Here is a 27,887-nt window from a genome sequence, read left to right as displayed (position 1 = left end):
AGATTTTATACAATAATGGACAAAGCTTGTTTTTTTTGGAGCCAGAAGTGACTGTGAGCACTGCAGTCTGTTGATTGGTCAATGGAGGATGGTCACTCTGCCTCGTTCTGTAGACGATAAACAAGGTGCAGACTGATAAAGGAGGAAATACAGTGAGTGCTGGATGGAGCAGTGAGTGACAACAACCCCACCCACATGAAAGGGGGGCTTGTGGGGATTGACTCGCCTTAGGAGCCAGCCTCAAGTGGCCATTGAAGGAACTGCAGTTTTTGGCACTTCTGCATTGGCTTTTTTTTTTATGCAACAATTTTTTTCTTATATACAAACATGTTTTTTGAGGGAAAAGTATTGCTGAACGAAATATGTTTTCTATAAATATAAAAGAGAAAATGTTTCTAATTAACATAGCTGGCAAGTTGCAAAAATTTGACACAAAATGTTCACTTGCTCAGTTGTTTCCTGGCAAAATGGACATTCTTTAAACATTATCCACTCATAGTGACCGCAGCACAATTTTTCTATTATAAGATTTTTTATCAATATTTAACCAAAATCACAACCTTTCCCAACCTTAACCAAAGTGCTTTTGCTGCCTAAACCTAACCACACACAGGAGACTGGAAGCAAACTCGAGACTCTGGTGTCACAGTCCTGTACTTTGCCTCTATCCAACCTGACCACCTACTTGCAAATCGAGCATGGTGCATTAATTTAATTGACTCAAAGACACACTGTCTCTGAGCATAATTCAGGCAGCAATTAAGTTGTCACTACAACATAATTATGAATGCAATTTAGCAATATACAAATATAATTTATAGGAGACAGGGAAAGTCTCCATTTGACAGATAACAGTACTGCCACTTAATTAAAATGTTTATCTGCACAGATCTGATTTTAAGTTTCCTCATGCAAACTCAGTTTAAGAGAGGAAATAAGGAAACAATCATTAAATGAAGGCCACTGGCTTCCAAGCAGCCCCTCTGCGTGGAGCAATAATGCAGCAGAAGTTACCAGCAGAGGGAATAAATAAGTTTAAACTCCGACAAATTCAACGTAAAAACAACATTGCAACACATTTTGATGATGACACACTGTTCATTAGTTACTTCATCCCTCTCATGCCAAAATGCTTTCACTACCAGAACTCTGAAGGACATCCACTCTCTGAAATGGCTGTGCTAAATGTGCATTGACCGCAACCCTGCTGTATAGTAAACCAACCAATCCGCAGGCGCTCAGCACAGCATAGAATTAGGGCCGGTTTGATTTGCTCACTGGTATTACAGAAAATGTAATGGATCTTGCATCACCATCCGTCTCAATTAACGCTTTGATTGAGAACAGCTAAATTGGATGCCACACGTCTCCATTAGAGGCTGCCGAGCTTTCAAATACTGCACAAATAAGTGCGGGATGCGAGATGGCATGTGACAGTCGCAGGTCAGAGGTCAGCCGCATTGCTAGACCAAATAATTACGTCTGATTGCATTTCATACACCACGTCTTTTCTCCCGCCTGTGAATTAAAAGATCAGAGGATTTTCAGACAGCGTTGCATGACTCATCATTGATTAATGAGGCCTTCTCTCTTTCACTGACACACACAAATCATAAATCCAGCTATTTGTGATGCAGATACACATACGGCTTTAGCCAGCGTTGTATGTAATGACACACTTTTATTGCTGTGAGTTTAGAATTTAAACCGCGAGAGTCATTTACATCAAAGCAAGCCTCTTTTGTCCTGCACCAAATCGCCGCACATTTTGAGAGATTTTACCAACACGCTGACGTTTTTCCATAATGTCCTATTTCACTTCTTTGATCGCAACATTATGCAGATATGTTAATGCCTTTCTCTCTCACACACACTTCCCACAGTTCTCCTTCCTTGTCCTTTCGGCTCTGTGTCCATCCCAATTTCCTCCTAATTTCCTCTCACTTTTCCTCTCAGTTCCACCGCCCTCCCTCCCTCCTTCCTCCCCTCCCCCCTCCCCACCTTCCCCCTCCTCTCTCTGGTGGCCCGTGAGCCCGAAGGTTTGGAGGTCTGGATAACCAGCCATGTCTAATGGTACACAGCCCACTCATACTGCAGGGTGGGCAACTTCAAAAGAAACAGCACCAGCACCCCAGAGGTATGCAAACACACATATACAGTCGCACAAGCTCCCTCCTTTCCTTTCTCACACTCTCAAAACACCACACACACATACACACACACACAGACAGCAAACCTTAGTGTGCACCCTCTCTTGTTGTTCTGCATGCATGCGCACACACAGCCTGCGAAATTTCAATTAAGCAACGCTTTTAATGTTTTGGCGCTGTCTCCTCTGTTTCCCCCTTTTTTGTTTTCCCTTTGTTTTCCCATTTGTTGTGGTTATTTATATGTACTTTATTCTTGTTTTCCCCCTTTATCAGGATCTCCCCTTTCAGCCAAGCTAGTCTCAGAGCGCTGCCTCGGCTGAATCATTATCAAACAGCCCAGTGACTCTTCAGAGGGGCTCTGTGCGAATGATGCAACTGAGATACAACTAAGCGACCTCTTTGTTACCCAGGCTGAGCTCAAGTGGGGGAGTCTCAGGAGGCCAGACCTCAAGCCCGTGACTTTATGCCAATAGTCAAAAGTCTGGCTATGCAAGACTATAAAGTGGATGACTCAGGACTCGCTGCATGTGTGTTGGTGTGTGCGCACCAGCGACAGAGACACACCCAAGCGTTTCCATGGTGTTGCATAAGCCATTATTGTAGCGATAATGAAAATGTGAGCAAGCCAGCACAGGCAGTGGCTCTCATCGCAGGTGTCAAGGTGAGAGTGTGTGTTTGTGTGTGTCTCTGTAATCAGAGCCACTCATTTCTGACTTGCAGCCCCACGTGAACGCAGTTACAGGAACGAGCAGCAGGATTGAGTCCCATTAGCTAACATGAAACTCGCTTTCTGATACTTTGGCATGTTGGAACTCATCTTCTATTTCTGCTTCATCTACATACAATATGAAATAGCAGTGTAAACAGAGAAGTGTGGATTGAGACAGGACAATGGAGAGCGGAGGAAACAATGACAAAGCTACAACAAACACATGCTTGTGTGCATTTGTACATCAGGCTATCATCAGAAAGAGACTTTATAGTTTTCATCTATGATTTTTTTTTTTTTCCTGACGACACATTTAAGTAAACTTTTTTATAAGCATGTGTGTATTTCCTACCTTTTCTAACCCAGGCAGGTGCGTGAGCTTGGTGCGTCACAGTGTAACAGCAGTGATGCTTTCCTTTGACCAGGTCGTCCCACAGGACGATGTCTGCTGAGTCTGAGTCCGTCCGCAGGCTGAGTCTCTCAAACAGAGAGATCTCAGCTGAGGTAAAATATAAAGCACTGACCTGGGACAGCACACATACATGCACACACACAGTTATGGAGCCATAGACTGATGAACACATCCAGGTGATGCAGAAAAATGCAAAAAAGATCTCTGACTATGGTTGGCAGGAAATCAGATTTTCACTATAAAATTATTGTGGCCACAAGAATTGATGCTAAAAATACATTAAAAAAAAGAAGTTAAATTAAATTTAAATTAAAATTAAAATAAATGAATAATAATAATAATAAAATTACAAAACAGCAAAAATGGGAACTACTATCAAATTATTTATTTAAACCAGTATGAATATTTCTTGTATAAAAAAGAGAACACAACATCTCTCTTTAACATCTTAAAACCTGTTCACAACTTGGATTAATTGAAGAAAATCTGTTTTGATTCTTTTGATTAGTGGACGCTTATGGACTAGAGGAACATTAATAATCGAGGAATGGACACATATCTCTCTCGTTTATCGTGCCTGTAAATCTCAATGAATTATACTTTGGTGCTCGTAGTTACGGTAAAATGAACTGAACGACTGAAGTGTGGAGAATTAACTGAGCTAATAATGTGTAGCATGTCCATATTGGCAAAAGTTTAAACATCTCAAGCGGTTAGCCAACAACCCAGTGGGCTACAAGAGGTTTCATATCTTCAGATTTCTTTATTGTCATTGTACAAACATACAACGAAATTCAGATGCACTCAAGGACTGGGCTCATATATAAAGATAAGTATTAAATAGTGATAAATTAGTAATAAAAATGGATAATTCTTTGGCATTCAAAGAACCAATGACAACCAGACCTGGCATCTAATTTGGACCTGCGTTTATTTGTCAAAATGTGTAGCCGCACCCAGCTTTACTTTACTTTATTTAATCTATAAGGACAATGCACATTAATCAACATTTCTGTAAAAGTGCCAGAGATAGCCAGCTGGCTAATTTTCAACTGCAGCCAGTAGAAGCAACTCTGTGTTTAATTGAGACTCAGCTTTTAACTGAAGCTTTAAGGTACACTCAAAATACAAATGAAGCTAGGTGGAAAGAAGCAGAAATTATTTAAGAGGAGCTGTATTATTTCAACAATATTATCATATGTGTGTTATTAACGTGATACAAATATTTCATTTTTCAGACACAGTTATTGCCAAAAGTCTGTTATTCTGTATCACCTGTCCTCCAATGTCTCCTATGGTGAGGACGGCCTGATCCGGTTGAGAAGGATCCACCCAGTAGTCTAGACACCACGGAGTAAACTTCAAACCCTACAGAGGAAAAGAAGTTATGTGTGTGTAATGTTATATCTCATGTCCATCTATGCTTTTTCAGGTTATTTTATAAATACTCTGGAAGCTCAGTATCCAGAGTGTGATGGTAGAAAATGCTAAAAACCAATGGAACGATGTAGCTCTTACCTGGAGTTTATACTTGCAGCTGAACTCCACTTTCGATAGTAAGTCATAAAAACACACCTCCTTACTTGTGAAAGAAACTGCTATCTGAGAATACAGAAGAGGAGTGATTGGTGTTGATTAGGAGCAGAAAGACAGCGGTTCAACTCATCAGTGTGATCCTATAATGATTTCCTCTGACTGATAATTGATGCTGACAGTAACTGGAAAATCTTCACGTGTTATGCAACAGCATTATATCAGTTACCCACAAATCTGTATTTGTATAACTGTCAATCAATAATTGATGGTCTTATCACTGAAAAATTCATGTTTATTTTCTAAGCATTATGCAATGACTTCATGTCTGCGATGCCATTAACCAGTGTGAATGATCAATGATTTATTTATTGAATGAAATGCTTGTTTACTTCTGCTCTAATAACACAGGGTATTTATCAATAATTAATAAACAGTTTTTCAGTTGTGTAAGCTCTGCTGCAAGACCCAGATTTGGCAACACAACCAGGACACCAATCTATAATTTGACTGATTGACCGGCTGTTTGTTGTGTGTGTGTTTCTAAATGTGCAAGTCACCTTGTTTACATTGTGCAGCAGCACCATGTCTGTGACCCAGAGGTCTTTGGGTGTGACGGTGCTGTTTTGCAGTCGATGTGTGTGCAGGAGGGACATGTCCTCTCTGTCCCGCAGCCCCACAGTTCCTCCTTTGCTCACGGTCAGATACTGACCTGAACTCTGCAGGTACAACACCTGGGGGGGGGGGGGTTGGGGGACCAGAGGACATCACAACACAGCAACATTTAACCCGGACAAATATATGGATCGGTGCAAAGCCACAGAAAGACTCTGCTTACTTTACACTTTGTGAAACTGACCTTCAGCTTTAAAGCTCTCTGTCATTCAGCATGTAGCGTTTTAATGTGACATTAATTAGTCAAATGGGGGCGACAACCTTGAAGATTAAAACATCCTTATATATATTATAAATAGTTTCCTTTCCTGCCATAAAACTACACTATCATAATGACTTCATCAAACAAGAGCTCCACCCTTCATCTTACTCTCATTGTGAGTTAAAGTGAGCAGAGCGTCATGTTCTCCCGCGCTAAAACCAATAAAACAAAAAGGATTAATGAATGGTGCCATTTTATTGGCTGAGCTTCAAGGAGAAAAAACTGAGAGCAGCAGAAAAAAATGCCTGAGCTGACTGTGTCTGATGAGGAGGAGACACTGAATATCTTTAATGAAAGAAGAGGTTTATTAATACGTACAGAACAGAGGTCAGGGCTTAGATGTACTGCTGATGTAATTACTGCAGACTGGGTCACTCTCCCACAGCCAACTGCAGGCTTCGGATCCCTCAGATTGGCATGTCAAGTATTTATCGTTACTTATTCTAATTACCTATTTATCAAGAGCAGGTGAGTCACTGGAACGACGAGATTTAAGTGACTTTTTTTCTCAGATGTACCAAATGGAGCAGCGCTGGCTTCTCTTAAAACTGACTGCACGTTGCTGCTCAGTTTGACTTGTCTGTGTGGCTGCCTTTGCTATAAAGAGCCAACATCCAGCCTACTTTTCAAGCTAGCCTGTCCCAGTGAAACAACTGTTTTAGTGCGACTTAGAATCAGTTCCCTTGATTTTTTAGTCTCATTGAAGCTGGTAAAAAGGTGGCAAGGTGCTGAAATTCTACTGTTAATGAGATTACACGGCAGTAGATTAGCAATTAGCCAAAAACCCCAGTATATTTCAGCTAATCAGTAAGACCAATGCAAGAAACTGCGAAAATACGTGGCATACCAAAAACATGTGGAAAAGAAGCTAAACTAACATGTTAGCAAAGAGCGGCCTCTATACAATTTTAGCAGACACAGAGAGACAAGTGCTATGCCATTGTTCCAAAGGCCCAAAATTCCAAAGCTCCATTAGTCCGAAAAATGTCCCATTGGACCAATTTCTTTGACATTCTGTTATCCCAAAACAGATGCCTAATGCTCTGAAGTCCTGATTCTCCGAAAAAGCCCACTCCCTGCAGTTAGTTTCACTTTCTCAGCAGTGTTTAAGCCACCAATGCCGGGTGTTTCACTGACCCTTCACAGTATTTCTCGGCTGCATTCAAGCTACCGATCCCTGGTGGTGTTACCGATCCTTTGTGGCGTTCGAGCTACCAATCTCGTGTGTTTTTACGGACCCTTCCCAGTGATTTCTAGCAGCATCCGAGCCACCAAACCCAGATGTTTTTACTGACCCTTTGCAGCATTTGTTAGCTGTGTTCGAGCTACCAATTCAGGTTGGTTTCTCTGTCCCTTCAAGGCATTTCTCAGCGGTATTCCAGCTACCACTCCTGTTTGGTTTTATTGACCCTTTGCCCCATTTCCCAGCGGCATTTGAGCTGCCAATCCCTGTCATTTTTACTGACCCTTTGCAGCATTTCTCAGTGGTGTTTGAGCTACCGATCTCGGGTGTTTTCACCATCACCTTGTGACATTTCTCAGCAGCATTCGAGCTTCCAATCCTGGGTGGTTTTACCGAAACCTTTGCACCATTTCCCAATGGCATGTGAGCCACCAATCCCAGTTGTTTTTCCTGACCCTTTGCAGCATTTCTCAGTGGCATTCAAGGTATCACTGACTTTTTTAACTGATTCTTTGTGGTGTTCGAGCTACAATTCTCAGGCCTTTTTTACCAACCCTTCTCAGTGTTTCCCAGCGGCATTTTAGCCACCAAACCCAGGTGGATTTACTGACCCTTTGCGGTGTTCGAGCTACCGATCTTGGGAGCTTTTACCAACTCTTCCCAGTGTTTCCTAGTGGCAGTTGAACCACCAAACCCAGTTGTTTTTACTGACCCTTTGCTGCATTTCTCAGCTGCGATCAAGCGACCAATCCCGGGTGGATTTACCAAACTTTTGCGGCATTTCTCCATGGTATTGGAGCTACCAATCTTGGGCATTTTTAACAACTTTTCCTAGCTTTTCCTGGCAGCATTTGCGCCACTGAATCCAGGTGTTTTTCATCGACCCTTAGCTATTTTTCAAGCAGCTTTTGTGCCACCAAATGTGGGTGTTTAAAGCCAAGACATGACACATGTGTTTTGGAAAAACTGGACTTTGGAGCAATGGGCATTTGTTTTAAGGAGAACAGGTTGTCACAAAAATGGGACATTGTTCGAACTACTGTGACTTTGGGGTTTTGGGCCATCTAAACAATGGGCAGTCTCAGAGAAATATTAGGTCTTTAGATACTAAACACTGTTCAACAGCTAGTTGAGTAAGTGTAGCTTTAAATATATTTTTCGCTACCCTGCATGAGTTGTGCCACCCTTTACCGACAGTGTTATAAACTGAAATTAGAGTCTACCAAGCCCCATTAGTCTGTCTGCCTCTCTAAGACCGATCTGAGCTATAGGGGTCAAAACCTTCCAGCCATTTGGAAAACAACTTACACAACATTCTGACATTTTGACATTCTCAGGATTGAAAGATTAAAGTGGTGAGCCATCACTTTATCCACAGCAGTAGGCACTTTATACTGGCCGCTTCATTTACATATTAATTGATAGATGTTAAACTTAAAGGAGTCCAGAGCCATTTATCTCAAAAGAGGTGGGCCTTTTTGATGAGCAAGACCCTAATACTTTCGCACTTTTCCTTGCACAATGTTTAATAATGTGGAATTCCACCCTGTCAGCAGAGTTTTGGATTCTCCAGTCAGTCAATGTCAAAATGTTTTTCAGATAATGTGCTGCAATACATCATTTGTTAAAATGGGCAACATGTTCCAACCCTCATAACAGACTCTTCTGTTCTTAAAAAAGCCTCCAAGAGATTGGTGACCTTTTTACCTTTTGAACTGGGTCCCGATGCGGACAGGTCAAAGTGCGCGGTGGCTTCCAGCAAGGCACGCTACTGCTTCTGGTGTTCTTCACTTTATCAGAGAGCTCCAGGAGCAGGAAAGAGCACAGGCCTCCCCAGTCGACACGTCCCTCTTCCTTCACTGCGTCAATATCCAGGAGGAGGCCACGGTGCTCCTGAGTGACAACCACGCTGTCAAACAGGAGGCCATATTCCTCCTTGGAACCACGACCGACTGATGACCAAGCCAGATTGATGAATTCAGCTCTGGACAAGGAGCGCGGTGCACCCGAGGGGTCCTGTGGGAGACGGGAGACATTGCACAATGTCTGCACACAGATAAACAGTCTCTTTTAAGGTGCTGCAGACTCTGTTTCTAAAGCATTTCTTTTGAGACCTGGAGGTGTGGTACTATGCAGTGCTGCCAAACAGAGATACAGTATTAATTATAACACTCTTTTTTAGGTGTTTCTCCTGTGAATTAAAGGTGTTGTAATATGAGCCTATGAATAAACACTCACCACGAAAAGGCCCTGTAGCTTTCTATAGTCGTCAGTGTTCATCCTGTTCTCAAGCTGTGCCACCTCCATCCTCGTTCCCATGGTTACAGCTCAGACCTGTCAATCAATCACCTACATACCCGACAAGGTCAGGAAGGCAAAGCATGTGTGTGTGTGAGAGAGTCTGTCCTGAAGACACACAGTAAAATAATAGCTCCCCTGCTTTTCTAGGTGTTATATGATGAAACAAGATGTTCCCAGCTCAGGTAATCCCTTAGTAACCTTCTATATCTGTTTCACAGCGTGTTGTCATGTCACATAATCATGCGGCACAGTCACAGCAGCGGCAGACTTCTTTTGTTGGCTCTTTTCACTCTATCCAAACATGCCTACGCTGAATGGTGTGCAAAGGTCTTTCATTTTCAACAGAAATTTACCCCAGCTCAGTGGCTTTCAAAGGTGGGTGAATAGGTCCCCTGAATGATGTCTTGGGAACAGTTCGAGGAGGCAGCAGGTTGCCAAAGCATGTCAAGTCCCTGTTATGTCAGGTAATGTGAAATAAAATACTGAATCAGGTAGGTGAGCGGCATGAATAATAGCATGAATACAAGGTAGGATTTCTTAAATTAGCCTGTTAGGTGATTAAAAGCATGTTTGAGGTCTGAGGCAGAAATGTGAGATGATGAAAAAAGTTTTTTATGAGGCACTACAAAGGGTAGACGACAGCAAACCCTCGGTTTCATTTCCAGCCCCACATAAACATTTATGAGACAAATTCACTGGAAGCGGCATCAAACCGAGCTGAAATTTAGATGACAGGGTGTGTAATGAAAGCAAAAATCAATGCTTTGCTGCAGCTATTATGTTTTTTATAATGCCGATTAACTGCAACATGATCTTGATATGATGGCTCATCCACCTCTTTATTTACACTGACAGAAAGTGTTAGGCTGAAACAGATATGTCACAGTAATGCATGAAAAGACATCCTGACTTGTTTTGGGGCAAGAAGCTGGCATCAGTCTTTATGAGATTACACAGTTCCATGAATTAACACAAAAAGAGGCCCATATTTTGAGCTCAAGCGCGATATACAAGTGTTTGAACAAACAAACATATCCAACATTTATGAAAGTGCTTTCAATTGTACATAATTTTACAACACAACTTAAAGGTCCAATGTGTAGGTTTTAGAGGCGTCTCCTGGTAGCAGTGGTATATAATATGTTTTTATTAGTCTTTAAATAATCACCTGAAAATAAGTATTGGGTCAAAAATCTGTGTTGATGTCATGTTTTGCTGTGTTTATTATTCATTTGCAATTTTTTTAATCAGTGTGCTGTGCTTTTATTTAACCTTGTGTGTTTTTATATGATTTTATCTGGGTTGCTGTGGCTGTATTTTTAATCGCTTTGCTTGTTTTTAGTCTGTTTTGAGGTGCGTTTTTTATGAACTTGAAAGACACACCCACACCCAGAGGCATATCACCTGATGAACAACAGGTGCGGAGGGACCCGATTAGATGGATTTATTGAGGCAGGGTGAAGCAGGAAGCGACCACGCTGGTCGCAGAAGACACTAAACCAAGCAGTTGAAAGAGAAGAGGTCCTCCTGAGAGTCACCAGCCACATCCCCGATAAGTGCAGCAAGGAGACGTGCAGTTGACAGTGTCCACCAAGGTCGTTCTACTAAGGCCTGGGTTGGCAGCAGGAAGTCGCCCAGGAAGACCGTGAGTACTCTTATATATAATGAGGCAGGCCAGGGCACACTATTGAAGCTAGGGTAGCAGTGGGGGACACACTGCTTCTGCAGATCCAATGGCCGGGGCAATTTGGGATCAGCGTGGAAGTTGTGCAAGGCTGGAGTTGGTGTGACGCCAAAAGGGAGGACCTCGGAAGGAGTTGCTGAATGAGACCGGACTGATTGTTAGGGTTATAGCAGACTGCTGAACAGCCATTTTTAGTGTTTTATAATTTAACACTAGTGATTAATTGTACCATCATTGCTTATCTTTAATTGTAATAATTTCCCCTTTTAATTGACTTTTATCCTCCTGTTTGTTTGGTTTTTTTTTTAAAACCGCTCCTCTGATTTTTTTGTAAAACCTGTGAGCCCTTTGTTCAGGGTCCTGGGCTCTGTAGATTCCTAGGTAGCGTTGTCAGCTTTTAATTCACTCTAAATTTCTAAATTAATTTTAATGCACGCAGCACCTCAAGTTGCCGGGCCTTGCCACATTTTTGTGACCTTAAAAAGAACCAAGCCAACAAGACAACTTTACAAAGTGGCCAAACATGAAATTACAACTTCTGGGTCTGTCACATGATGCCATGGGGCCCAAAAATGCTTACAGAATAGAATAGATTACACTGTGAAAGAGACATCTATAAATCAGTGGATACATTTTTTTGAGTGTCACAGCCCCTACAAACTGACTCATTTCACTTTCAGGATTTGATGCATTTGGTCAGAAAGCATTTTGAGTCTAGAGAAGACACATAATTAAATCGTTTTTATCCCACTTCAAGTTGGTAGAGGGCTAAAATAAAAGTTAGCTGTTCGACCCCTCTAAGTCTCTACTGTGCTTGCTTTATGAGCCCCACAATGCGGAAGATCCATTTATACTGCAGTGGCATGTCTCAAACACTGTCTCCACCTCTTTTTAAACACCCATGAGCGGCTCCACTTCCAGGGAGTCAGCCATGTTGTTTAACAGAAGCCGAAAATGGATAACCACACTGGCTCTAGACAGGACCACTGGCACATTGGCCACTGTAGTTCTCCTACACGTAATCTGCAGCCTCACCAGTAGATGCCACTAAATCCTACACTGGACCTTTAACAGGAAAATATATAGTATAGTGCTAGCATATCTGCTGGTGAACAAATCCACCTACCAGAGCTGCTTCTCTTCTTCCTCGATGGCCCCTTAAGGTCCAGTCAACTCTCTCCAAACTGTCACTGCTGGATTTCTATCCGGAATTCATTAAAGTAGCACAGAGTATCATCCGCTGCAGTCAAACTGTCCAAAAAGCCATCTTAGCAGCAGACTGTAACTGCATAATGACAGCCTCTTGGCCTGGCAACATCACTGTCAAGTTAGCTGTGCCTTTCCCCGGACTCCCAGTGTGTACACACGCTTCAGTCAAGCAGATTTTTAATAATGAAGCCCATATCGTCGAGCTGAGCACACTTTCTCACTTAATAACAAATTCAAACTTACCTAACTTACTCAGTCCACAACGGGTGTCCACAGAAAACTGTCCCAGAATCCCCCGTGCTCTGAGGTGTTGAAACACCATTTTTCAAATGTATGACATTTCAAACAAATCCTCAGCCACTGGTTGGTCCTTCTTGGCCTTGGCTGGGTCTTGTCCGTAGGAGGTTCTTTGTGTCCAGAGGTTTGTCTAAGCCAGCGATGTCTGAGAAGCAATCAATGCTACCAGCCTTGGCTGCGGCACACACACACCCAGAGAGAGTTAACTAACTGCCCCCAGTAGCCCAGACAGTGGCAGAGGCCACACACACACACACACACACACACACACACACACACACACACACACACAATTCTTTTCTTTTATTATCCCTCACTCTCAAAGACTCAGACTAAGTTTCCTGGCAACCAAGTAGTCAAAAAGAGTTGTGTTTGTGAGTCCAGGCCCTATCGTCTGTACGTAACAATGTGCGTGTGTGTGTGTTACTTCTATTCACAGATTAGGCACTGGAGAGGAGATAATCTGTATGGGGTACAATTACCACCCTACCCAGATACGCACACACGCACACCATAGCTACAGCAACACAACTCACAAGAACATTGGTATTCTACTGCTGCTCATAAAAGTCTTTGTGCATTGAAACAAGTAAAAAAGTACTGATGTGAACCTGGACCTGGACGAAAATAAACCACACACCACCAGAGCTTTATAGTGCCATTCGAATGCCTTTGAGAGAACTTCCTGTGGGTCACTCATAGCTACACACACACACACACACACACACACACAAGAAAAAAAGGAGAAAGTCTAACTGGGGGTTTTTAAACTGAGACAAATATGACTGCGAGCATGAACGCAGACAGAAACTTTACATCCAACAGATATGATCACTTCCCCTTCCTCCCCGCTGCTTCAGTGACCACGACCAATCCCTGCGAGTGACTTAATGGCCTGGAATAACTTGAATTAGCTGATTACAGCGGTCGTCAACGCTGACAGGATCAGAAAATTAGGTCTCAGCAATTTCAATAATAAAGCTTTAAAAATTAACTCTATCACAATTGGATTACAGTGGTGCATGTAGGAGCCAGTACAGAGCCCAAAAATAGCCCACCACAAATCCACCATGGAAAATCCACTATTATACAGGGAGAAGAATGAAGTTGCTGGAATGGGGGGAAAAAAATGGGTACGGATCTTAGTATTGGGAGGAAAGAGGTGCATGTGAAGAAAGAGAACGCAAGGGCAACTGAGCAGAAATGAAGCACTTTCATACTACAATGGAAATCCGAAGAGAGACCCACTTTTGAAAATCTTTCTCATGTGACAAAACTCCTTTAATTTCCAATAAAAAGAGAAAAAAATGCTTTCTCAAGTCAACCTTCATGACTCTTGTTTAATAGTCCTTGAGGAATTTTATTTACATTGGTTCGGAGAATGTTGCCATGGCAATTTAAGTATCAGGCAGAGAGAAAGACAGAGAGAGAAATGATACAGTCATGATCAAATACAGTCTTGTAAGCTTATTAAGATCAAAATCTGCTGCTTCAAATTCTTAGAAATCTGGATAAAACTTCAATTAAGTCACTAACCATCATTTAACAATTGTGTTTTTTAAATATTCATATCTTTAGAAGTTGAAAAGAATACCCAGTGAGTGTTACACTTGATCATTCTGAGAAATATTACTGAAGTCCTTTAACTTCCTCTGTTGTACCTTCTTTCACTGAACCAAGTCTGCTTCTGGCATTTGTCGCAATGACCTTCAACTACTTTTGAATTTGGACTCTACCAGCCGACCTGTTTTTCAGCACCAGGTTGTGCCCACGATTGCAGCTGTGCCCTTGCACTCCCCCGTGTGAGACTGTGCTACAAATTGGAGCACAAAACAAAGGATTTGCTCATTGATGTAAAATCTGTGACATTCAAACAGATGTCAGTGGATTTCTGAAAAAAAAAAAATCTTTGATCAAACACTGTGATGGCTTTGCTGGAAATATCCCAGTGTGATCTCCTGCCATCGATGGTGAAGTTTGCCACATTTAGAAAAGGAGGGGGAAATGAACTTTCACCAGCAAACAATAAAGTGAAATGTAGGGTTCAAAGAGTTTTATGGTAGATTTGAATTTTTGTGCAGATACAGGATAAAAAAAAAATGAAAGAAATTCACACATAATTGTTTTTGCTTTACATCAAATGATCAGAAAAAGGGAAAAAAAATCATTGTGGTTGAACTTCTCCCACCCCATGTCACATGTCAAGTCTGTCTCCTGGAAATTACATTCGTCCGTAATTAAACTGCTTTCTTAATTGTACAGAGTGCAGGACCTTGACACCAGAACTTCGGGTTTGTGTCCAGACTCCTATCTTTGGTTTGGGTAACAAAAGCACTTTGGTTACGTTTAGGGAAAGATCATGATTTTGGTTACATTTAAAAAACAAAAATGTTATAGCAAGGACTCTCGACTTAAATTCAGGCACAAATGCACTTTGGGGAAAGATTGTGATTTAAGCTAACTGCTAATAAAAAACAGTAATTAAAAAAAGTAATGCTGTAGTCACTAGAAGTGGATGGTGTATTGCATAATTGCCTATTTTGGCAGAAAACAACTGAAATATGTTGTCAGTGAGCATTTTGCTGATGCGTTCAGTATCAACATTTTCGCAACTTGCTAGATACGTTAACTAGCAACATCTCCTCATTATGTTAATTGAAAACATAATTTGCTCTGCATTAAGTTTCCGTCAAAATGTGTTTGCTGATTCAAATGACTTGGGCTGGGAGACAGGGCTGCACAAGTAGCTAATTAAGAGGTCCCAAGAAAAAGAAATGGTTTAAACCACTGATATACGGCAAACAAAGCTGACAGTGTACCAGGGTTGTAGTACTCCAGATGGGTCTTGGTCTTGAGACCACTTTTTGGTCTCTTTTTGGTCTCCGTCGTGTCTCGGACTTGACCACATCTTGTAGTCTTGTCTCGGTCCCAGACAAGAGGACTCGGGATTTATTATTTAACACCATGACTGCAAGGATATCACGAAATTATGTGTTGAATAAAGATGGTTGAGTTGATTTCAGGTACTTAGTGTTTGATGCTATGAGTGTTTGTCTGCTCATAGAAAACAATGAAAAGCAATGCCTTTTGATTGTTTCATCAAGACTTTTCTCATGGTGCACTTATACACATATACATATATAAAGTTTGGCAATAAAAGAGGTGAATAAAGAGGAATCTTCATTTGTTTTTTGTACGTGTTTTTAAGTGAATGTAGATATTTCTGTGACTAAAGTACAAAGTTAGACAGCTCACCTGGATATGATGTGCTTATGGTGCACCGGGTGAAGCAGTGCACACTAGAACAGTACAGGACAATGACAGCAGACAGTGAACGCAGCCTCCATTTCAAATTCCTGAACGTTTCTCCTGACAGAATTTGAACCTATTAGATTTAAGTCGAATGTGATGTATGCTGATAGCGGCAGGATATTATCGGCAGGTACGTGATTCCATCGAATAGATCAAGATTACCTCTAACAAAAGGAAAACTGACAATAAAAAGAGAGTAAAGGCGCAAAAATGTGGGAATGTGTTCGGAAACTGAGTCCCACTTTTTTTTTTCTCCATTGTACTTTTTTAGACTTGCGCAATCACCAAACTTTTAAGGACATGGGAAATAATCACATTTCCCCAAAACTTTTTCAGCACCACAGAGCACTTAACAGAGAGGGAAATGTATAAAGGAACGAAGAAATATCGACTTAAGAATCTGATAAAAGAACAACATAAAAGAGAGTTAAAAATCCCTGGCAATTACTGTCAACCTGATTCACTTTGAACCTCAAACTACCTGATCTCCCCTCAAAGCCACAGAATTATAAATTATACAGCCCAAAATAATAAAATGTCTTTACAAATTACAAAACCTCATATCACCTATTCGCTAATGAAAACATCTGTGTGTGTGTGTGTGTGTGTGTGTGTGTGTGTGTGTGTGCGCGCGCGCGCGCGCGTCTTCTCGGGTTCCTACGCCAGTATCTTGAAGGCCTGCAGTATCATGTTGGTTTGGTGGCAGAGCCGGTTGGCGCTGACAAACACGTTTATTACTCTGGAAACAACCGTGACAGAGACACAAGGACACACGTGTCAATCACACAGCAAAGAAACCATGGCAACAATATTAGGATTGATCACTTTGATCTGGCTGGAATGGAGAATGTCAGGCTTCAGAGAATACAAGCCAGCGTGAATCCACAGGAAATGGGTCAAGGGAATTATTCAGTAATGGTGGATTTGATAGAAGCGGGCCTGTGATCAAACGACAACCATTTACATGGTGGTGACAGTGTGTGTAAGTGTATGTGTGTGTTTGTGTGTGTGTGTGTGTGTGTGTGTGTGTGCGTGCGTGTGCAGCTATTAAAATGCGTTGGCAGAAGTGTGTGCATGTGAAAAAGAAAAGGCTGAATGATTGAAAGCGAGGACAGAAAACAGACAGAAAAACCTCCTGAAACAGAGAATAACTAGAAACAGTATCATACTTTCCATCTCCGAAGTAGGTTTTGAGAGTGACACTGAAGCTCTTGGAGTATTTCACAAACTCCTTCTTCTGGTGTTCCAGTGCCTAACCAATAAACACAGACATCCTTTCAGCTCCACTTATTCCACAGAAGCTACGTTTGTTTAAATGCACTTTGTCTTCCTCATGTATCTACTTACGCGTCTGTTCTGATACTGGTATTTCCTGAAGACAGTGTTAACTGTGTCTAGCAGCTCCTTGATGGCACTGGCGATGTCTCTGTGGATAACACACACACACACACAAATAAATGCACGTTAGCAAAACAATATCGCCAAATCTGTCTGTTTCTTGTCAGGCAGTGATACCCTGATAACTACAGCTTCCTTGATCCTGCTCGTCGTCTCCTTTTCTTTCCCTGTTCTCACGAGCATGCTTTCACCTTCAACTTTTTCTCCCCTCGTATGCACTTGAAATCTGCCGTTTCATAACTTTAATTTTTCAGCATTCCTTTTGAATTGACTTCATTTCTAAGCCCTCCGCTGGGTAAGTAACTTAAGCAGTGACTCACTAAGAGTATTGAATTCGATCAAAATAATGGCAAAGTGGGCCAAGAAAATGAAATGTCTTTCACTTTCTCTCTGTAGTGTGTGTATGTGTGTAGTGTGGTGCAGTGGACAGGGATACAAAATGGCATGCAGGGACTTTACAGTTTTGTCATCACTATTCTATAACATAAAAAGACATGTCTAATACTAAGATGTGTGTGTGTGTTGCATGTTTTAATGATTTAATTTCTAAACACTTTAACTCGTTCCACAGGCTGATGAAGACTAAGACGTTGCGTGAGATGGAAGACTGCGAAATGGACCTGCACTTGCACAGCCCCTTCCTAGTCATCTGACCACTCAAACCACTTTCAACACTACGAGTCACATTCACCATTCACACACATATTCACACTAGTGGCCGAGGCTATCATACAAGTTGCCACCTTAACACACTCGCACTCAAACACAGACAGAACAGCCATTGGGAGCAGTTCAGGGTTTAGTATCTTGTTCATGGAGAGTTCTAAGTATCGAGTATCGAACTGCTGAAGACCGATTGAGTTGACATGGCTGCTGTTCCCAAGGTTGCCAATGAACTGCCACGCTCGACACTTGTGTTGCAAATTAAAAATAGGACTTGAAAAATTGTGTATTTGACGTAAATGCTGATTTTTATTTTATAACCAGTCGCAGATATAGCACAACTGACCAGTTGGGAAAAAAATGGCAAATTCCATTAAATGTCCATTAAATATCAAACAACCTGTGGATGTACACAATTAAATTCAATCTCTAGAGATGTTCAGACACCATTTTTTTCTTCCTGATACTGATTCCAATACCTGAATATACTGAGTATCCAATTCCAATTCCACTGCGTAAAAATAATAATAACAATAATAATAATTAACAGCTGTATACTACTAACCTATTTCTGTTACAAGAAGCCAAATAAATTGTGTTACAGTGGAATAACAACTATTATATAAGTGCACAAAGGATGATCTGCACATTAATTTTAACATTCACAATATTGTAGTTTTTTGTTGCTGCCCAAACAGCACATCTACTGATACTAGATCGGGTGAATCAATGTCATGATAACACAATGACACCAACACTCTTTCGCGAGTTGCCATGTAAATGCAGCACACCTGCAGGGCAGGCTAATTGACCACGGTGAGAAATTATGTTATAAAAGTGGAGTAAAATATGTCTTTTCAAGTCAATTTTGCATGCCGCGGCTTCAGGGCACTTGGATTAAGACAGACGAGCTGTTCTGACATTTTTGAAATGCATTAGCAGAGTTTTATTACATTTTCAAAATGTGGGTTCCATGCACTTCAAGTGTAGCTGTTATTCCGGCTAGCTGTTATCCTCCGATACCCTGAACGAGTTCTGTGGATTAAAAAACTACACTAGACTTCTTGTCGGCATGAGGGTCAGTAAGTACCGTCTGCATTTTCATTCTGAAGTGGCTGTTTCCTTTAAGGTGTGTTCAGAGAAAGTGTCAAGCATGAACAGGACTACTGACCTGTTTATGCATTCTCTATTTATTCACCACATACAGCTAACGTACCAACAATACACGTTAGCTGTAGATAGCAAGGTATGCACTAAAGTGTGTGGAGTGTGCATGTGTTTGTTTTGACTCAGACTGACCTCAAAACTCCCCAGGAACTACTGAATGATTTTCAGCTTTGTCTTTGTGCTATTATGCTGCATAGAACAAATCTGCATTGATTCACAGATACTCAGGTATTTCCTTTGATTTTGTATTCCACTACGCCTCATCCAAAACTACACACACACACACACACACACACACACACACAAAATAATAATTTTAATGCATTGAGGGTCATTAACACAAATACACACACTGTATCAAACCTTTAGCACCAAATAAACTATGAAAGAGAAAGATTATAACCACCTACTGCAGTGGTTGGCAAAATCCTCTAGAGGCATTTTGTAGTGATGTATACAATTAACACAAGAAGTTGGACTGAAACTTTTATATAGAATTAAACCTGGCGTACATTGCACACCCGCTCTCACACTCACACACTGAGCTGTCTTACTTGATGGTCTGTAGGAAGCCTACTCTGTCATTGATCTCATCTGGTATGGTGCTGAGGATGTGTTTCAGAGCGCGGGCCCTCTCGTTCAGCTCCTGGAACTCTGGCTCTCGCCTGTCAATCACCAACTCTGAAAACACAAAGACAAAGAGAAAAATCACAAACTCCTCAGACCCCAGCATGTCAATTCACATGCAAATACCTGCAGGGGACACAAGAGCGGAGCCATTAATAATGGTGGTCTGCTGTGCAAATGTATAAAATTAATACGGCATCAAATATACTTGTGTGAATGTGTGTGTGCACACACTTTAAAGTGACAGTGTTTAGTTTGTTAACCGACGGCAGGATTAAAGCAGAACTTGGGCTGTGCCACACAGCAGGTACATTTAAAATTCATCCAAAGTGTGTGTGTATGCATGTGTGAATTCATTACTACCATCAATCACTGTACACAGCACAAGGAATTCAATTACAGACAGAAACGGAGGAGCATTTGAAAAAGGGGGGAGTGGTGGATTTGTGGAGAAACAGCTCCCCCCAGTGGAGAATGGGTATAATGGTATGTGGGCAAAGGCATCACAGAAACCAAAGCTAGGTTGGAAGTGCATGTGCTGGCAGAAACTTAATGTCGGATAGTTTAATACGTCTACATGGCTGCCCTATGTGTCACATCATATTCCCACCATTCACTGAGCATCCTACCATCCAAATCATCTGCAGCCATGCGAAGCAGAGACTCATGATAGTTGATTTTCACGTTCTTCTTCTCCAGTATCTTCAAAACAAAGTCCTGGGTCAGACCTGGACTCTCCTTCTCTGCCTTGAAACACACAGACACACAGCAATCCCAGTCAATCTTGGTCTTTTGTGGCACTAAAATCTATCAAATCTAAAATTCAGCTGATGGTCTAAAATGATTCAAAACGTACAAGTATTGGCACAATTATTACAGGAAAGATGGCAGCTCATCCAAAACCAACTAACGAAGAAAACTTTTCTTTTTACCTTTATAAGGGCTGCTCTCAAGGTCTGCGCTGCTGATAAATTGACTTTCTCCAACTGCAAGTTACAGAACACAGACACACAAACGTAAGCCAGTGGCTGTAACACAAACACACATCTTTGCTCTTATCATGGCCTCTCTTCTGTCCTGAAATGTAATTCTGCAGACATCACATACAAGCCAGGAATCCTGCAGTATCAAAGGACACACTGCTATTGTGCTGTGAAAAGCTGTGTTGAGTCTGTCCGTCTGTAGAACTGAAATCTATTTCATTCCTCTGAGCTGATATTCTGGTATTACAGAGCTCGCCGCTACTTCAGACCGGAAGTTCAGTCTGTCAGTCTGCCCTCTGTGTACTCACATGTGTGTAGCTCTAAAATAAAAAGTCCTTTAATCATCAATTTCCTTTCAAACTTAACCAAAAGAACATGAAATATTTTAAAATCGGAAAATAAAAATAAAAAACGACTACAGTGATCAGGTTCAGGATGAGTGGACACAATTGTGTTCAGTAAAAAGTTGTGTGTAATTTATTTGATTGATTGATCCAGTTGTTTTGTTTTCAAGTATGTATTGCCACATGCACAGTAGTATCTTTTACTGATTGTATCTGTCTTGTCACTTTTGTTGTTTGACCCCTGTGTGTTTATGTTTGTCCATTTTTTTAGACAGATCAGCCAGAGAATAGAAAACAAGACTTCTATGCTTATCTAATTTCTACAGATATGTTTGCGGCTCTGTGAGGTTAAAGGTATACTATGCAGGATTTTTCTCAAAAACAAAAAAAGTAATCCCTCTTAATCATCACTTCTAACCACTTTTTCTTACTTTCTTCCTATTTTGCTGTGTTAGGGACGTTCCTGGGCATGGAGCCCCAGCCAGTAACAATGAAGAGTTGTGGTCGGGACTTTATAAAAAGGTAGCAACCAGGTAGTAGCAGCACGCATATGAAAGGAAGCTACATGTTCACGAACAGTAACCAACAATTCCTGCATAGTGTACCTTTAAGCATGGCAGTGATTTGAGCTGAATGCTTCCATCAGCATACACAGTGGAACAGTGGTTAGCATTGTCGCCTCAAAGCAAGAGGTTCCTGGTTTGAACCCAAATTGGGGGAGCCCCTCTGTGTTTGCATGTTCTCCCCGTGTCAGCGTGGGTTTTCTTCAGGTACTCCAGCTTCCTCCCACAGTCCAAAGACATGCAGATTAATTGGTGACTCTAAATTGTCCGTAGGTGTGAATGTGAGTGTGAATGGTTGTCTGTCTCTATGTGTCAGCCCTGTGATAGTCTGGTGACCTGTCCAGGGTGTACCCCGCCTCTCAACCATTGTCAACTGGGATAGACTCCCTGACAGGATTAGCTGTTAAGCTCAATTCAATTTTACTTATATAGCACCTTTCATACAAACATGCCTCATACAAAGTTCTTCACATAGCAAACTCGAAAGAACATAGACACAATTTAAGGATTAACATATACAACTATACATGAAGTACTGCAAGATCAGGACATTACAACAAAACAATAAAATACATACAAAAAAATACAAAATAATTCTATATAAAAATCTAGAGAATAAAAACTAATAAATAATATAGAGTAAAAAATAACAACACGGACAAAATAAGGTAATTAAAACTTAAAACTAAAAAATTAAAAAGACAGGTCTTTAATTTACGTTTAAAAATACTGCAGGAGCTCAACATTCTAATATCCAGAGGCAGTGAGTTCCACAATTTGGGCCATAAAACTGAAAAGCACTCTCAACACTACTTTTATGGGACACATGAGGAACATTTCAAAGTAAAGCAGTGGAGGACCTTCGTGATCTGGCTGGAACATAAAATGAAAATAAATCTCTGATGAATGGAGGGACAAGGTCATTTAAAGCTTTATAAACAAGTAAATTAACTTTAAAATCAATTCTAAAACATACAAGTAGTCAGTGTAGTGACTAAAGCAGTGGGGTAATGTGATCCATTTTCCTTGTTTTAGTTAACAAGGCTGCTGAAATAAATGTAGTTTCTTTTATGGACTTTTTGGGTAATCCAGTGAAAAGGAAATTGCAATAGCCTAAATGACTGGTAATGAAAGCCTGAGTGAGTATTTCAGCATCTTTTTAGGTTAGAAAGGTCTGACTTTATGTATCTAAAACAAAAAAAGAATGTCTTGATGACCTTGTTAAAATGCAAATTAAAATTTGAATCTGTGTCTAAAACCACTCCAAAGTTTGTAACATTACATTTAATGTGCTTGCTAAAGCAGCTAAATATTGAGTGCAGTTTTTCTCTTGCTGCTTTGGGTCCAGTTAAAATAATCTCGGTTTCTTCCTCATTTAGCTTTAAATGTTTTTACTCATCCATACATTAACGTTAGCTAGACAGGCAATGAGAGCATGCAGTGCATTAGGGGCATTTGGTGTGACAGAGGTGACAGAGATGTATCATTGTGTGGCATCAGTATAAAAATGATAACTGATATGGTGGCAGCTCAAAATGTTTCCAAGTGGAAACATATAAAAAGAAACCAAACTGGGCCAAAAATGCTTCCTTGAGGAATACCATAAGTCTCATATGAGCACCCAGTCTGCCGAAAAGACTGTCTATCAGTTAAATATGACTTAAACCAAACTAAAACACTATCAAAGACACCAACCCATTTCTTCAGTCTGTCTTATAAAATACTGTGGTCAACTGTACTAAATGCTGCACTTAAGCCTAAAAGAAGAACAGCCACATTGTTTGCATACGCAATAATTCTCAGGTCATTTACAGCTTTCAGTAGGGCTGTATCAGTGCTGTGGTTTGCTCGATAAACAGATTGGAGCCGCTCTAAAATGTCATTGTTGGTTAGATGAGCCAGCAGTGTATTAAAAACAATGTTCTCTAAAACTTAATACGAAAACGTAGATTAGAAATGAGTCTGTAATTGTTTTAATCCAAGTAATCCAGACTGGATTTCTAGTTGATGCAAGCTACGTGTATGTATTGCACTTTTATAATATTGTAACAGACTAAGTGTCAAATGTAGACAAGTGCAAATGCGCACAAACAGCCCTCCACACACTGACCGCTAATCGGAAGATCAGGGGTTCAATCCCCAGCTCCTCCAGTCCGCTTGTTGAAGTATCCTTGAGCAAGATACTGAACCCAAATTGCTCCCAATTGGTGTGTAAGTGCATTAAAATCCTTGGTAGCCTCTGCGACCAGTGTATGAATACATATGTGAATAGGTGAATGTGACTCGTGGTTTAAAAAGTGCTTTGAGTGGTCAGAAGACTAGAAAGGCGCTATACAAGTGCAGGTCCATTACATACACGCACACTTGATCTCCATGCCAAGTTTCAACTAACTAGGGCAAAAACTGTGGCTGCCAGGGTTGGGAAACTTTTTGTAGACTGACCGACAGACTGACAGAGCGAGCTATAGAGCTGCTGGTCACAGATAAAAAGTATACGTACCTTTTTATGTCTCCTCTTTACTTCACTTTTCTTCCCTCTTCAAAAACAAGCACACTCGCTTGTCTGGTCTCTCTTTCTCCGTCGGGTCGAAGGCGCTTGCCCTGGAGAACTTCCGCTGTGTTGACTGGTTATGCAGTGTTTTTCTGTTGCATTTGTTTTCAGTGTTTGTGTTTTTGCCTCTGCATGGTTTGTTAATGTATTTGTTTTGGCTCTCTGCGGCATTTCTTTTAATTTGCAGCTCATTTCTGTTGTTTAAGTTGTTTTGGATTTCTGTCTGTGTTTTTGAATTGGCATTGATCCTGAAGCTGCAGCAACTTTCTCCTAATGAAAATGTTTTGGGCCTTCGTCGGCCACTGTTCAAACACACACCACATAACGACAATGACAGCACATATCCTCGCTCACACTTCTTCCTTGTTGTTAACTGAACATTAACGAGGAACACTGAACATCTACTGTTCCCTTATCTCTATTCAGCTGCATCATAAACATCTGAACCTTGCACAGAATCTCATTCAGCTAACCTCCAACAGCATTTCTTTAAACACACATTACAGCCTCTTCTACTTGACCTCAATTTACTACAAATCACATCCACTTTTTTTTTTTTACATCAACTGAAACTCTGCATTCTTTACCTGGTTAAAGACGGGGAACATCACAGTGTAGAGAGCCATAGAGACTATTGAGGCTCTGTCGGCTTCATTCTTCATGTCCTCCATGGTAATACCTGACCAATCAATGGTCCTTTGTGTATGTGCTTGTCCACCGATGCCAGCTTCACCTCATTCAATCAGTCACAGAGGCTGACAGAATGGGAACAGACAAGGACCTGAAGAAGACGACGAAGAAGGCAGGACAAGTGAACGAGAATGAAGAGACAGACGGCGGTAGATAAAAATGACTGACAATGAAATTAAATTTGCACCATGGTTAAAATCAGGAATCATTTCAACCACTTTATTTTGGTGTATTTAAATGTGTTTGCATTGAAAAGAGGAGACATAAAATTTGGTTATGAAATAAAGTCATAAAATCCATTTCATAATGATTCCAACAATGCACCAGCTTTATTCCTTCACATAACATGTCATAAAATCCCGTGTGAACCACTTCCCAGAAAGCCTTTCAGTCACAGACATGATCATCACGCAACAGCCGTACTGCTGAGGAGTGTGAGCTTTACTGTCCCACTGGGTGCAATGGTGACAAACTGGCATGAGTCATACCTGAATGAGGATCACCCTCTCCAATATTACTGCTGCAATAAAAATATCACTGTGATAAATATAGAACCTTGGCGTACACTGTCAGTGATTTTTCTTCCTCAATCCTGTCATGAGGAACAGTGAATCCTGCTAGTTAAAATAAGAGTAAAAAGTCTCTATGATGTCATCTTAATTCCTTGATATCTCTTTCTGTCTCTATCTGACACCACCAAGACCTGTTCTTCCTCTGCCATTGTTTGTTGGGTGACACTTTTAAAGCATGCAATATGACGTCTGTCTTCATTCAACTCATCATACAACAGATCATTTATTGCAGGGCAGAGTCACTGCTTAACATACCAGGTCTGTCTTCATGTGTGTGCCTGATCTTTTCAAGAATCCAGTGAGTCATCATACAAAGACCTGACAGCAACTACAGTTCGCTGCTCTGCACTGGCTCTCTGTATCATTTGGATTTGATTTTAAGCTCCTCCTCCTTGTATGCAAAGCTCTACATGGGCTAGGACCAAGCTACATTGTTAACTCCCTTTTTAACTATTTGCCTCCAAAAACACTGCAATCATCTGCTGCTAGTTTATTGTTGGCTCCCAACAACAGCCGGAAGAGTACGTCAAATACGTAGCCTATACATAGAATTTTAAAAAAGTTTTTAACATTTTGTCAACTGCGTCTACGGCCTGGCATTTTTTCCTCTGAATGTTGTTGGGGTCATGTCTAAATAAACCTCAGTTGTGGTGGCTAGTCTTGAATCTGCCTAGCAAGGCTCGCGATGGACTCCAAATCTAAAAATAAAAAAGTCTCAGAGGAAAATGGAGATGGGTGGACAGATGTATTTGCTTTTACCACCAACTCTTACCAAATGTACTATAAATAGCTCACTGATAACCAGCCATTTCGTGCTAAAACATATTGATGAATGCTCATTTCGACCTATTAGTAATGCTGAGAGGCTATTTTAGATGTGATTAGACTCACAAGTCAGTCTTTAGATGCTTTGCTTAACTAAACTGATGTCTTTCTCCCTGATTTTGTGTTTAGATGGGCGTATACAATTTCAGAGTTAAAAAAAAAAAAACTCCCTACGTTGCAGAACCAATAGTAAATCCGCAGGGCGGTCCTTCGGTGGCTCGCTGAACTCTTGTGCTCGTAAACATAGTCCGACTGCGTTAAAAGTTTTAAACAAAGTCGCTGTAAGTCCTTCATTTCCACAATCTTGTGCACACGTTTGATAAAACGGAGTTAAATCTCTCGGCATCCATTTTCAAGCTCTCTGTGTGTTTGTTTCCTCGCGGACAAGAAAAGGGGGAGCTCACGTTTCCTTCGTCCTTTTCAAAAATGCAAGAGGTGTTGCTTTGTTGCTGGCCATTTTCTCCGGTGTGTTAAACACACTTTAGAAAGGAGTGTCCCCAGACTATCAGAAGGCGGAGATCTCTGATTGTCTGGTGGCGAGACTAAGACGTGATAGTCTGTGTTACCCCCCGATTGCCACCTAGTCTTTATGGATTCATCAGCCTCATCTGCCTCAGAGTCATCAGCCACCACCACCAGTGCCTGCTGCTCAGATGTCCCTGAATCACAAAATATCTCCCTCTGGTATCCAAGAGCCTAAGACCTCTATTAAATCTTAATCTGTACACTCATGTTCTTTATTAAGTATTATCTTTACTCCATTAATTTATCTCTCCTGATTGAAATGGCTCAAAGTTCACACAACAATTTTGAATGTCTGGTTTATTACCATCCAGCTGAGTTCAAAGCCAACAGGGCAATCGGAGCTCTCTAAAACACTCTACTGATAAGATTACAGGTATAAGTCATTGTGACATGTACAAGCCAAGCACCATAATTTCTCTGTGGTGGCATTTGTGAAACAAATTATCTTGCTTCTTCCTGAAATTTGATGGTGAGGTTACTGAGGTTAGTTCTCTGTTTGACAGCTAGGAGAGTCTTCCCTTTTCCCATGTCCACTGAACATACCACCTTTGTGGCAGTGATGCCAGGTGATGTCACAGTTTATCACTTTAAAATAACTAAAAAACTATACCCTCTGGTAGAAAGAGGTCACAGTTAATACACGACACTTACCTGTGGTGAGGTTGTCGTCAATAAAGAGTAGAGAAAGAGGTGTTTAGTGTTTTAAAAAGCGAGTAACACCCACAGGTAGCGTTAACGCGCTGTCATGAGATTAGCAGTTCAAAGCAGGTGCTCACCTCCGTCTGTAGTTCACCGGCGCTGTGTCGCTAATGTCCGGTGATATAAATATAAAAGACACAACAACACACAGGTGCTGCTGCTGTTTCCCTTCAGTTACGCCTCCTTTTATGGTTTGAGTCTCATTCAGGAAGTTTAGTGCCAGACAAAGCTGGAGCTGAGAGCCGGGGTGGGCGGTGTTAAGAGCTGAGCGTTGGTATCACAGGAGAGGCTGGTTGTAGTTCTTTCGGTGAGTCTCCGTCATGCGTTGTCACTGTAATGGCCACCACAATGGACTGCAAGTCCCAAAAAGGTACAGGTGGTGCATTTTTTAATGTCAACTTTATTGAACAGAGTGACTAATACAAAGTCAGGTAATCGCGAGCAGAAAATCTCAAAGATACAAGTGTCAGACTGAAATTAAACAATAAAATGATGTATGGTCGATATACTTTTCTAGTTATTCACATGTTAAATTAAAAACAAAACAAACAAA

General features: G+C 41.0%; 2 protein-coding genes across 2 annotated transcripts in view; both read right to left on the bottom strand.

Moving 5' to 3' along the window:
• LOC125888686 (WD repeat-containing protein 49-like) overlaps positions 1–9,415 on the bottom strand; it is a 37,840-nt gene extending 28,425 nt beyond the window's left edge. The window contains exons 1-6 of the mRNA XM_049576194.1: positions 9,163–9,415; positions 8,632–8,940; positions 5,365–5,538; positions 4,790–4,873; positions 4,547–4,639; positions 3,212–3,383 (exon numbers count right to left, since the gene is read on the bottom strand). Coding sequence (XP_049432151.1) covers positions 3,212–3,383; positions 4,547–4,639; positions 4,790–4,873; positions 5,365–5,538; positions 8,632–8,940; positions 9,163–9,243 — 913 coding nt within the window. The 5' untranslated portion in view covers positions 9,244–9,415. The remainder of the gene's footprint in view (positions 1–3,211; positions 3,384–4,546; positions 4,640–4,789; positions 4,874–5,364; positions 5,539–8,631; positions 8,941–9,162) is intronic.
• Positions 9,416–13,726: 4,311 nt separating this feature from the next.
• On the bottom strand, positions 13,727–27,603 carry pdcd10a (programmed cell death 10a). Its single transcript, XM_049576211.1, has 8 exons — positions 27,412–27,603; positions 24,611–24,804; positions 20,515–20,568; positions 20,212–20,329; positions 19,510–19,636; positions 17,075–17,153; positions 16,897–16,979; positions 13,727–16,466 (listed from the first exon to the last, which is right to left on the bottom strand). The coding sequence occupies exons 2-8, from the start codon at positions 24,692–24,694 to the stop codon at positions 16,385–16,387; spliced, it is 627 nt and encodes a 208-aa protein (XP_049432168.1). The 5' UTR covers positions 24,695–24,804; positions 27,412–27,603; the 3' UTR covers positions 13,727–16,384.
• Positions 27,604–27,887: the final 284 nt, after the last annotated feature.

Source organism: Epinephelus fuscoguttatus, linkage group LG5, assembly GCF_011397635.1.
Source record: "Epinephelus fuscoguttatus linkage group LG5, E.fuscoguttatus.final_Chr_v1".
Taxonomy (NCBI): domain Eukaryota; kingdom Metazoa; phylum Chordata; class Actinopteri; order Perciformes; family Serranidae; genus Epinephelus; species Epinephelus fuscoguttatus.
The sequence above is the reverse complement of the archived record's forward strand: the minus strand, read 5'-3'. Positions and strand labels throughout refer to the sequence as shown.